This window comes from Equus caballus, unplaced genomic scaffold, assembly GCF_041296265.1.
Source record: "Equus caballus isolate H_3958 breed thoroughbred unplaced genomic scaffold, TB-T2T haplotype1-0000019, whole genome shotgun sequence".
Taxonomy (NCBI): domain Eukaryota; kingdom Metazoa; phylum Chordata; class Mammalia; order Perissodactyla; family Equidae; genus Equus; species Equus caballus.
Genome location: NW_027222392.1, coordinates 1328238 through 1340984, shown reverse-complemented (window position 1 = coordinate 1340984; position 12747 = coordinate 1328238). Strand labels below are relative to the sequence as shown.

The window sequence follows — 12747 nt, the reverse complement described above, 5'->3', positions numbered from 1 at the left end:
CAGGCTGGTCCAGCAAGTGGTTCAGGCTAGTCTGGAAGGGGCTTCACACTTGTCTGGCACCTGGTTCCATCCTGTGGTTTTCCTGTTTCTGGAGTATCCAGCAGATGTGTCCACGAGGTGGTTCCGGCATGTGTGGCACATGGTTTTGGCGTATCTGACAGGTGATTTGGACGTGTCTGGCAGGTGTTTCCACCATGTCCGGGACCTGATTCTGGCATATTTGGCAGGTGGTTTCAGCGTATCCGGCAGATGTTTCTGGCATATCCAACAGGTGGTTCCGGTGTGTCTAGCAGCGGCCCAAGATGTGTACAGGATAGTGGCAAAGAGTGTGGGCTTTGACTTGGGTTTTAATCTCTACCCTGCCACTGTTTTAAATCCAAAGGTTGAAGGCCATATATGGCCTTGGGCAAGAGACGTAATCCTTCATAAACCTCAGTTTGATAACAGTCTCTTCTCCATGGAGTTTTAAGATAAATTATATTACAGTACCTGGCAAATAGTAGATTTTCAATAAATGGTACTTTAAAATACTAATAATGACAACAACAATAATAACAATATCCTTGGATCTACCATTAGAAATTATGAGCATTTTTAGTTAAAGTATTGAGACATCAAGAGCAAGAGGTATTGGTATAAAAAATTAGTAAGAATGACAAAATTTAACATTAGTTGGCCACAAGTATAAACTGTGGAGTCTTTCTAGAAAACAAATATAGAGATGTTTCCCAATCAGTCTTACATGTTTAGAGGATGAATAGGCTCTCACTTAATCCGGAACACTGTCAGCCATTGCTTTGGATCAGCATTTTCCCCCTTAAGTGTCCATTTGGAGACTTAAAGAAAGTAGAACTCACTCAAACTTTTCTTTTCTCATCCACTTATTGCTGCTTTCTTCCAGCAATAGTTAAAAGCTGTTGATGATTCTTCCCTCAGAAACTGTCTGAGAAAACATAGCAGAAATACAATAAATATGTTAATTGGCATTTTTATTATGTAGATGTTTTATATAAGGTGACAAATATTTTTCTTTTATGCTGCTTTAGAACTCATAAAATATGATTAAAAACACTGTTAAAAAATCTCTGTAAAATTTAAACACACATCTCCAAAATCATCTCTGAAAATGTATAAATACAGAGTTGACAGACTGCAATTATTTACAAGTCACACACACATATTGACAAAGCCTGGGAGGAGCTGGGTGATCTGACAAGATCGCGTGACCCTTTCTTGTGTTTTAATTTCCACCAGCATTGTAATAATGGTTTTTATACAAAAAAATCGTTTAAAAATTCCTGCAAATAGCTCAATCTAATTATGTCCCTGATGATCTAATTAAATGTTAAATTTTCAGTTATTAAAAACCCACATCATTCTTTAAAAGAAAATGTTTTAATTAATTGCTGTATATGTTTTATGTTTTACATATGCTATATATTACAAATTAATCACTCTCTTCGTATTAGCTATTTAAGCTATTTCTAATTTCCCTATTATACATAATCCTTCAATTAACATCTTTTAAAAGGTCAACTTTTGTTCAAGCTTCTCTTTTATGTCTCAACATTAGATTTTTCTTTCCTTGGTCTTTACAATGGAAGACAGTAATGGCACTCTTTTAAAAACTGAAAGAAGTAAAGATGCCTGTCAAACAATGCAAAATTTATACATTTCCACCCCTTTCTGTCCTTCCCCACCACTGCCATCTCCACATAAGTGTGATCCCTTTCAGTGTGTCCAAGTTTCTGATAATTTCTTAGGATACAATCTGAGACAGGGCAGTTACTGAGTAAATTAGAAATTATAGAAACATTAAAGGAAATTATTGGTGGCAAAATAGAAAAATTCAAATCCTATATATATGGAAATAAGAAACATTTACATCAAAGAAAACAAAGATAAAAAGAAAGTCAATGGAATGAGGTAATGCTTGCCATTAGTATGTCAGAGGGAAGTCTGGTATCTAAAATATAGAGAACTGCTGATAAATTTTTTTGGACAGTAACTAGGATCTAGTGGATGAATAAATATTGGCAGAGGAGAAAAACGAGAGCTGGAGGGAAAGGAACTTGCCCACCTTCTGAAGGAAAGTAGACTGTGAAGAGCGTGCTGAGTCTGTGTGCTTGATTGTGCCGTCTTGCACTCTCTCTTATTCAGGGTGATGAGTATTTTGTACACGAAGTTTAGATCTCATGAGTAAACATAAAGTGTGATGTGCACTGATAGAGAATAGATGCAGGAAATGGGATGGAATGGAGCAGGGTGCTGGAATATGTATATACAGTGTGATGTGCACTGATAGAGAATATATACGGGAAATGGGATGGAATGGAGCAGGGTGCTGGAATATATCTTTAAAGTGGTTTTACTGTACCAGAGGACATGATTGTGTTTGCGACTCTGATAAAGAAATATTTTGAATGATTTCTTCTTTTGAAAGACAGCGTGCTCATTACCATTGCCTTGTCACTCTTGCTAATTTTTGTTAGTGTTTCCTTCTAGTCATTTCCCAAGTATTCCTGAGAAATGAAAAATCCACTTTGTGCTGGATTTTTTTTGCATCGCCTGCTGCATCTGACAGGCGAGCTCCTCGTGGAGATGGGGGCGAGGTGGGTGGGGTCGTGTGCAAACAGCAGGACGGGGGCCTCTCTGCAGGGTCGACAGCTGTCAATGCTGCCCAGGGACATGATGCCCCAGGGTCACATGGCCTGGGAATAAATACTGAGCCCCTGGAGAAAGGAAAATGGACAGGAAGCGGCTCAGGTTAATAGACCGACTTATAAAAATCAGATGCATCGAATGCCACAAGTGTCCACAGCTGCATAAATGGAGGAACAGCACACAGTCCGTTGTGGAGGGAATATTACGCAGCCATGAAAAGGAAAGAGATTTTTTTGACATGGGCTCCTTTTCATGGCTGCATAATATTCCACTGCACAGATGGACCGTATTTTGCCCATTCGTTTTTGGTCTCATTTATTCCTCCTGCAAACAGCAGCTAGATCACTGTCCCAGGATGCAGGCATCTGTTTTTGTGCTTTCGGCACCGAGGATGGAGCGTCGGTTTTTGCACGGGGAAGGAGACAAGCAAATGTGGGGACCGACTGGGCCCTTTTGATGGTGGTTTTGAGGTTGGGAGGCAATGCTGTCTGGGAGTCGGTTTGTGATGGGTGATTTGGGTCAGTCACGTCCTGCGCTTCTGAAGGACGGTGGTCGGACCTCAGAGGTGGAAGGAGGCAGTGCCCACCATGCCCTGTGACCTCCCCACCACCAGGCTCATCAAAGGGGGAAGCGGCCTCTGACTCAAGACCCGAGTCATCCTTTGAATCAGAGATCAGTTTTTTCTGAGGAAGAGTGGCCCTGAACTCACATCCATGCCCGTTTTCCTGCATTTTGCATGCAAGATGCTGCCTCACATGGTTTGATGAGCAGAAGAGGCTGGAGGGACCCGACCCCATGACCCTTCACCCCAACCAGCTCCGGGTCCCTCCCAGAGCACCCCCCGCCCCCGCCTGCCTGGGTCAGTGTGCAAATGAGCCTCACCTGCTGCGTGGCCCGTGAGGCCCTTTGATGTGTGGCCGACACCGCGGGACGCTGCCCGGGAAACGACTCAGGAAACGGCAGCCGGCTTAATTGAGGTGAACATGAAAGCCACTGCTGTGTTAATTGGGGCTGCTTGGCCCCCAACCGAGTCAGGACTCACATCTTTCACGCAGCAAGCTGGGCATTAATCACCCCCGGACACCGAGCGCTCGGCCGGGGAGCCCTGGGGGGGGCCGGGTGTCATCGGCCTGGATATAAAGGAATGGGGCGCGAGCCGAGGGCGTCTGCGTATCAGATGCCAGAGGGAAGATGGGGTTTAGGGGAATCGTTAGTGGGGGGCAGTTGCCTCCGGTCCCCCCACCCAGGTCGTCGGCCTGCCCTGTCAGGGCTGCCTGGGCCGCTCAGGGGCTGGGAATCAGGCTGAGGGGTGGCCAAGTCTGCAAAGCGGGATTGGATGGGTGAGGCAGAGTGCAGGTCTGGAGAGTTCCAGGTGAAGGGCCGTTCAGGGGCTTGAACCCCAGGGATCCGTCCTACCCCATCCTGGAGCCCAGAGTCTGAGGTCAAGGGTTGCAGGGCTGTGCTCCCTCCGGAGGCTCCACGGGAGGGTCCCTCCGGCCTCTTCCAGTGTCTGGGGCTCCAGGGTCCCTGGGCTGGTGGCTGTCTCCCTCCCATCTCTGCCTCCGTCCTCACGGGGCTGCTTCTCTGCATCTGTGTCTCCTCTTCTCATAAGGACCCCAGTCCCGTTGCATCAGGACCTCATTTCACCTCCTTAAAGAGCCATCTCCAAATCCTGACATGTGCCAAGGTCCTGTGGTCAGTGCTCCTGCCCTGTTCCAGCCTGCAGTGCCTGGTCCCCTGGGATTGGGAGGAGATGTCCTAGTTAGGTGTCTCAGGGGAGCTGATGAAAATTCATTTCAAGGGCATTGTGGTTTAGAGCGAGTCCCATGAGCAACAGACATTTTCAATATCTCATAGTAGCAATAACTTACTTTGGTTTACCACTTTCAAAGGGGAAATCTGCCTGTCTTTCTTCCTTTCCCCAGATATTATCCAGCTTTGTAATGCAAACAATGTCTCCCCTGTTGTTCTCACTGAAGCGCGGGTTACAGTGGAAGGCGACATCATGCCCTCTCTTGAAATCTCAAGCAAGCCTGTTTTAAACCAAAGACCAGAGTTAGTAAAATGATTCAAGCTGTGCATTTGTATCAAGTGAAGAACATGCAATTTTCTAAAGAGCAAATCATTGTATAAATACCTGACAATTTTCTAAACAGAAATCACACTGACGGTACACTGGGCCAAGGACTGGATGTAATACATGAGCATCTGACAGGAAGCAAGACAACGTGCTGAGTTTTTTGCCTCGTTGTCTTGGTCACGTCATTCTAGTCAGCTGTCATTCCCCCTTTACCACCTCTACCCATGAAAGGTCTTCAAGGTTTTCTCACAGAGGTTTTCGGGTCACTTTGAGGGCACTTTATGCTTACTTTGCAGAGAATAACGGTTACCTCCTTCCTGCCCTGCCAGCCTGCTTTTAATCCCTATTAATGGCAAATAAGAGCTTTCAAATACTCGGCTTCCTCATAGTTAACCAAAAGCCAAGTCCTGACACAGCAAGAGCTAGACAACATCGTTAAAGTTCAGTATTCCGATGCTAAGTTGTAAAGTCGTGACAATAAATGTGGTAAACATTCCATGATGTCAAGTGGAACTAATGAAAGTGCTGCTTGGCTTTATTTTTTTATTCAAAGATTTTATTTTTTCCTTTTTCTCCCCAAAGCCCCCCGGTACATAGCTGTATACTCTTAGCCGTGGGTCCCTCCAGTTGTGGCATGTGGGACACTGCCCCAGCGTGGCTCGATGAGCAGTGCCATGTCCGCGCCCAGAACTCGCTCCAATGAAACACTGGGCCGCATGCAGCGGAGCGCCAGAACCTAACCCCTCGGCCACGGGGCCAACCCCACGAAAGTGCTGCTTGGCTTTTTGACCCCAGTTCCTGCACTTGGATGTCAAGGCAAACACAAGTCCTGGCTGTCGAATCACTAACTCTTTCCCTCAGTGTCTCAGCGAACCCCATAGAGCACTGACAGAATCAGCATGTGCTCTGGTTTTAAAGCAACGTCTGCACTCTAGACCTTTTAACAATGATTCTCTGTATGTTTTGATTCACCCAGTAATGAACACATACACCACACTGTGTCTTCCAATGATTAAATTCACAGGGAAAAGACCAAGATAGCCAATGGCAATAGAATTTGTATTTGACTGAAAATCCAATGCCTATATTTCCTCTGCAGTGAAAAGCAAGATACTGTCATCTCTACTGCCTTCAGTGTTCTTTTTTTCTTGTAATTCCTCACATAGAATTTGCAGGACCAAGCAATAATTTTTTCAGTTTAGACCACCTTAACCACTTCAACCAGAATTAGTTCTGAGTGGCCGCAGTGTCAGTCTGCACCTCTAGTGTTCCTGGAGCTAAAGTTTCCAGTGCAATAACCCTAAATAAAGCAAAGATATGTATATCAGTGTGGTCCTGCATGAGAGGGGTCGTACAGGGAGGAGAGCAGATATTAAAAAATCATGAGTGCTGTGTGCACAGGGTAAGGTGTGCTGGGTCCTACCTTATGTTGGGAGGAAAGATGGACGAGGACATAGGCAGAGGGTATATATGTTTTGTACTTTGCTGTGAGGCAAGCTTTATTGTGCAGGGAAGAACTGTGCCATCAGAAGCTGTACAGGCTGTGTGGAAGTAGCAGTTGGCTTAGGGTGGTAACCTTCATGCGGAACCAGAGGAAGCTGGCTGGAGGTTGGAGTGAGTGGGCCATTTGGATGTAAAGCGATCAGATCAGAGCTGAGTCTATCTCCTGCTAACAGAGGAGGTGGCTCCCTTTGACTCACCAGGAAAAAGGTGACAGACACTCATGGAGTCTGTTTGCAAATTATTGAATAAACCTGTGTGCACAGCTTGACTTTGTGCCTTTTGTGTCCTGGTCATAAGACCCAGAAACACAGATGAATTAATGGCTGCAGTAGCTTTAGTGGTACCACTGACCTCAGGGACGGGCGTACTGGACAGCTTCAGGATATCCTTAGCCTTCTTGTTTTACACGTAGGTATAACCAGTGGTGATCACCAGGCCCAGGCATCCCAGGGCAGCCATGGATCAGCACGGATTTACCAGTTAGCTCCAATCTTACCCCATCCTAGCTCACCTCAGTCAAACCAGTTCCAATGGCAAAGGTTGATTTATTTTGAGGAAGTCTTGTAACTTGAGGGATCTGTTCAAATCTTCTAAGTATATAGAGTCTGCTCAGAAAACTGGGGTTCTCCATCCTGCCACTTGTCAGCTGTAGACCAGGCTAACACCATAGGAATCTGTGACCCTGCTGTTGCCCCCACTATGAAGATAGAAATGGCAGCTGAGCTCGCAAGGTCCGAGACTGCACTGTGACCTGCACAACTGCGGGGAGGTTTGTACGCACATCAGGACAGAGTGGCATCACTTTCAAGCGCTCAGACCAACTCGGAACAATGTCCAGTGGGGTCTTTTTGTTTTCACACCTTGTTTTTGATGGGCATGTAGACATAATGTGCATGCTTGGTTTTTTACACAATGTATGGCTCAGAGGTGGAGAGACAGCCAGGCATCACATTACAAAAGCTCCACGTTTCCTTGAGCTCTAAGGCTTTCACTGCCAGGAAACACCAACAGAATGGGTTTCCTGCTCTTCCTCTTTGTCCTCAGAAAGTAGGACTCTGTTTTATTCTTGATTCTTCTGGTTTAAGATTCAGTGAGGGAAACGTTGTCCCCGTATTGGGAATACATATTGATTTATAGGATAATCCCGTACTGTGGTATAGCCAAGATTCTAAATGTGTAGTTTTAAAAATTCTAAACCAATCAGCAAATACGACAGACTTGCTAATCTTGCTGTTCACCTGTTTGCATTGCACTTCACTGTGCCCAGAATTGTTATCAGCATGCAAGGTGTGACTCCTCCAGGCAAAGGCAGGTCACAAAGCACAGTCTGGGAATAAAAAAATATACATGTGGTAAATATTCCATTTGCACTTTTGGTATCCTCTTAATATGTTGCCTCTATGAATCATTACTGTGTTGTTTTGGTAGCAAATTTTCATTATTTAAAAAAAAATTTAATTTATGTTTTTATTTTTTATCATTTTAGTTGCAGTAACATTGGATTATAACATTATATAGCTTTCAGATGTACATCGTGATATATTTCAAATTCTGTGTAGACTGCATCATGTTCAACACACAAAAATGAATTATAGTCCACCCCCTCACATGTGAACCTAATCACCCCTTTTGCCCTGCTCCAGCCCCTATTCCCCTCTGGGAACCACCAATCCAATCTCTGTTGCTAGGTATTTGTTTGTCGTTATTTTTATCTTCTGAGTGAGATCATACGGTATTTGACTTTCTCCCTCCGACTAATTTCACTCAGCATAATACCCTCAAGGACCACCCATGTTGTCACAAATGGCCGGATTTCATCATTTCTTATGGCTGAGTAGTATTCCATTGTGTATACATACCACATCTTCTTTATCCATTTGTCCCTTGATGGGCACCTAGGTTGCTTCCATGTCTTGGCTATTGTGTATTATGCTGCAATGAACATAGCAGTGCATGTATCTTTATGCCGTTGTGCTTTCAAGTTCTTTGGATAAATACCCAGCAGTGGGATAGTTGGATCATATGGTAGATCTATGCTTAATTTTTGCAAGAGGCAGAGGAAATTCCAGGCCTCAAATGCAAGGGAAATGCATGCATTTCCCACACCAAGGGCCCCCCAACCTGTGCAGGGCTGGCTGCATCCCCAGATCCCTCCCCACGTTCCCTGCTTCTGGAGGACTCTTCCCAGAGAATGGGGGCCATGAACAGCAGCCAAAGCCTGATCAAGTCAGCGGGGACTGAAGGACAGTCTGGCAGCAGAAAAGCCATGCTGGCTTCCAGGAGAGGGGCTGGGTGGGTGATGGGAGGAAGCCTGGTCTCTAGGGAAAGTTGCTTCTCTTCTCCAAAGCAGGTATGTGGAAAGTAAGATGCCTCACAGGCCAGGCCAGGGCCACATGGCACTGCTACCGCTCCGCACACTGTCACCACTGTGGCGGAGAGGGATGCTGGAGCTCATGCCGACAGAGACCCTGAGTGCCTGTGCACAAGGAAGGAGTGGAGGCACCAGGTTTTCTATGTCCCTGTGTGGCCAGGACAGCGGCACTGCTCAGGGATGTCAACGCTATAATGAAGTCTGTGCTATTTATCTGGCTACTCAGAAAGGGTTTTCAAAGCAAGAGGAAAGAGGAAATAGGGTAGGAAGGCAGGCCCGGGCCAAGCAGCCTCTGTCACCTCCATGGAACCTCTCTGGAAGGGGTTTCATCGACAGCCTTTCTTTCTACTTCCTGGGCACAGAAACTGAGCAGGAACCCAATGAGAAGGAGGGTTCTGGCCTGGAATGGGGTGTAGCAGCTCCCCATTGGTTTGATCTGAAACTCCCAGGCCATGGAGACAGAGGCCAGGTATGGGGTCTTGGGTTCTTGTCTTTACGGGGGCCCCAAAGGCTTTAGACTTCCCCCTCAGCTTCGTCTGGTGCACTAGAATGACTCTGGCATCAGGCTGAGGAAGGGAGGCTTTCTCAGAGATCAGCAGCTCTCCTCTGGAAAGGCCCCACCTCACCCCATGAGACTGACTCACAGCAGCGTGGCCCTGATGAAAGTTCACAGCTTCCAGAAACCAGCAGCCTCAAGGTGATGCTCTGAGGAGCAAGGGGCAAAGGAAAAGAGACTCTGCCTGGTTGGCTTCTGCTGGGGCTTGGGAGGGGTTGAGTGGAAGAGGCTGGGACCCCAGACCACCCGGGCTCTAACAGACCCTCAGGGAAGTGGGGGCTCTTCCCACCCTGTGATCACATGGCTCCTGCTACCAACAGAAAAGGTGAAGCTTGGCCAAGGCCAGCATTATTTGGGGGAGGGGACGTCACAGGGGAGGGAACGGCTAGGGAGCAGGAGCACCATCAAATTCCCTGGTCTGGGCCGAGCGTGTCTTCTGCACTTGCAGTTGCCTTATTTGGAGGCAGGAGGTCTGCTACGGCACTATTTCCAAGGTATTACTATGGAAACGCAGCGTAACCCTGAACGCTGTTATTCTGCCTGGGAGTTTTTTCTCTCAAACCAGCCAGCTTTGGGGGATTTGCATGTGTGTCTGCTGTTCCCCTGCAGGAAGCTGTTCAGTCTCCAGGAACAACTCCCATTTGATTTTGCCAGGGACACTACCTTCCAGAGGATGCTAGCCTAGGACTCCTTGGGGAGGGTAGACAGAGGGCAGACAATGACCATCAGCTGAGAGCAGGCCCAGAGCTGCACTCTACTAGTAGGAGGGTTTGCGCAGCAGCCCAGGGCAGGCAAATCCAGGGGAGACCCGGGGGGCGTAGAGGAGAAGGGGGACCCAGTTCCACCCAGGCTGATCTCTGCCACTCAGTGAAGGAGAGAGCACCAGGAAGGACTGCTGAACCCTGGGGGTAGCCATGTTCTGCTATGCCTGGACCTCTGCCAGGCTCTGGGCCTTGCAAGATGCCCAAGGGACCCCCAATCTCCACTCTGCTCGTTCTCAGGGTTACTGCGAGGCTCGATCAGGCAAGAACACTTGGTAACAGTGAAGCCTGAGCGCAGAGGAAAGGAATAACATTTACTGAGCACCCACACTGGGCCCAAGACCTCCTTTCAAGCTCACAAATAATCCTATAACCGGATCAAAACAAGCCCATTTTGCAAATCAGTTCACTGAGGCTCAGAACCTTTCCTGGTGCCCTGAGCCCCTGGACACTGGCTGGGGAAGAGAAGGAAGAGGAGAGGGGTCTTTGGGGAAGGACTGGACCTGGTGGGACCACCCCAGCCACCTCCCACTCTGGTCACATGGGAGTCAGAGCAGGGGCACAAAAATCAAGACCAGCACCAATTTTTTCCATTTATGGTCAAGGCCCCAGAGCAAGAGTGGGGTCCCCGAATTGCCCTTCACTTGGCTCCCCTTTCTCAGCCTGCTCTCTGCAAGAGCATCTCTGTGTAGAAAGTGGAACCGAGCTGAGTCCTTCCTTGGACTGTGGCGCATGAGGAGTGTGTGCAGCCAGCAACCCCTCCTGGCATGCTCTTTGCCTCCCAGCAGCTGGAAGGACAGCCAGGAGAAGAGACACACTCTCTGCTACTGGTTCTCAGCACCTGCCCCCTGGCTGGAAGCCTCCTGGGGCAGCCCCAGACCACACAAGCAGGCCACCCTGTCCCTGTAGTGGGTCCTGCCCTGTGGCTTGAAGAGGAGCATGCAGATTGTAGCCCACAGACCACTGGAAGGATGGAGACAACGTGCAGGGCTGGTGACCACCTCAGCCCTGACCTGACTCCTTCCCTCACCCCTAATTTTAGGCTGGGTCCTGAAGCCCTTGAATCTTCTGGGGTACTCTCACTTTGCCCCAGCTCCTCATCTCTGAAACCACAAAGTGGACACCAACTGGCAAACCCACTGCCTACCTGTGGCGTGGGTGGCTTGACTTTCTGCTTCTTCTTCTGGTTCTGTTTGTTGGTCCTGGGATAGAACATGAGCATCTCCAGCCACCTGGGGAGAGAAGAGAGGACCGAATCAGACCCCTGCTCTCAGGAACTAGGACCATTTCTTTTTGGGTGGTCCAGGCACCAGGCTCAACACTTCCGGACTGGAGGCACCCACCCAGTGGCCAGGCCTTTGGACACCCAAGCAGGGCAGAGCACTGCCCAGATTAGAGCCTGCCACTGCTGGGGCAGGAAGTGCCAGCAGCACAGCCTAGGACAAGCACTGTGCCAGGGTGGAAATGTTCACTCTCTTGATTGTGCTGATGTTTTCAAAGGGGTATAAATTGTCAAAAGGTATCAAATTATGCATTTCAAATATGGACCCTTTATTATATGTCCAGTCCGTATTAATTAGAAGAGCTATAAATAAAACAAATAAGGTGTTGGCTTGACTTCTGGCTTCTGGTCCATGATGTTAGGAGCCTGGAAGTCTCCACTCCATCCCCAAACACTAAACAGCTGAACAAACTGAAAAGGCTCCAGCTGTTCTTAGGTTCATAAGAGCAGTGAGGTCATAGGGCAAATTGCCGCCCCCAGATTGGGGAGACTCACAGGTGAACGCAGAGAATCACAACTGAGCCCCCGAGGGGACCAGTGCTGGGGCAGGGAAGCCTAACCTGTAATGGACAATCTGCAGGAGGCCCAGTGTGGACAAGTGTGGACCCTCAGAGAGTTAAAACTCCAGGAGGACCTGGTCACAGGGGCCCAAACTTTTGTGAGTTTTGCCTCCAGCAGCTGGACCGGCTTCTTACAGTGAATGTCTGAGAAAAAATATTGTGCTTCTCACAGAGGAAAGAAAAAATGAACAATTTTGAAATATGCTAGAGCATTCTGTTCTTAAAAAGTCTGCTCTAAGGAGAAACTATTTTACTAGAACCTGACGTGCTAAGGTTTGACCAGGGACACACCTACCTGTGGGGACTCCAGCCCACTTCAGCCATCCCGCCCTGCCTACGTGGAGGACGCAGAGCACACGTGACGTTCTCTAAGCACATGGATGTGATCTCTTCTGATGCCTCTGGGAAGGAATTGGGTCCAAAGTTACCAGAAATGAAAGGAGAACGAGCATTTATTGAGTATCCACTAAACGTCAAGTAGTTTATTAAAATGTCACCCCATCAGATCCTCTCAACGCTGCATTTATAAACACTGTACATCTTTTTCAGAGAATACATTTAGTGAGATATTAATTCTTTCAATGTCAAACAATTCTAGTTTTCATTTCTTCGAAATTATCTAATTTTGAAGTTTGATATTTCATGTACTACTCCTTCAGTTATATACTCTAAGCATTTTGTGATCACCAGAAATTGCCCAGTTTTTTTTTTTTATTGTGGTAAGAACCCTTACCCTATGGTCGGCCCACTTAACCAAGTCATAAGTGCACACTGCAGTACCGGGAACTCTGGGCACAGAGCTGTGAGCAGCTCTCTAGAACTTACTCATCTTGCACGACTGAAACTTTGTGCCTGTCGGACAGCAGCTTCCTCTTTCCTCTTCCCCCAGCTCCTGGCAATCACCATTCTCCTCTATTTCTGTGAGTTTGACATTTTTTTCTTCTTTTTTGGTTTGGGGGGGTATTTTTCC

The 12747-nt window shown here is 47.4% G+C and overlaps 1 protein-coding gene across 1 annotated transcript; it reads right to left on the bottom strand.

Annotated features, from left to right (window-relative positions):
• Window positions 1-500: 500 nt before the first annotated feature.
• LOC138922939 (myosin phosphatase Rho-interacting protein-like) lies at window positions 501-12736 on the bottom strand. The gene is made up of 6 exons (XM_070259398.1): window positions 12603-12736; window positions 12073-12178; window positions 11083-11167; window positions 7486-7574; window positions 4536-4697; window positions 501-943 (listed from the first exon to the last, which is right to left on the bottom strand). The coding sequence occupies exons 1-5, from the start codon at window positions 12604-12606 to the stop codon at window positions 4688-4690; spliced, it is 294 nt and encodes a 97-aa protein (XP_070115499.1). The 5' UTR covers window positions 12607-12736; the 3' UTR covers window positions 501-943; window positions 4536-4687.
• Between the last annotated feature and the right edge of the window lie 11 nt (window positions 12737-12747).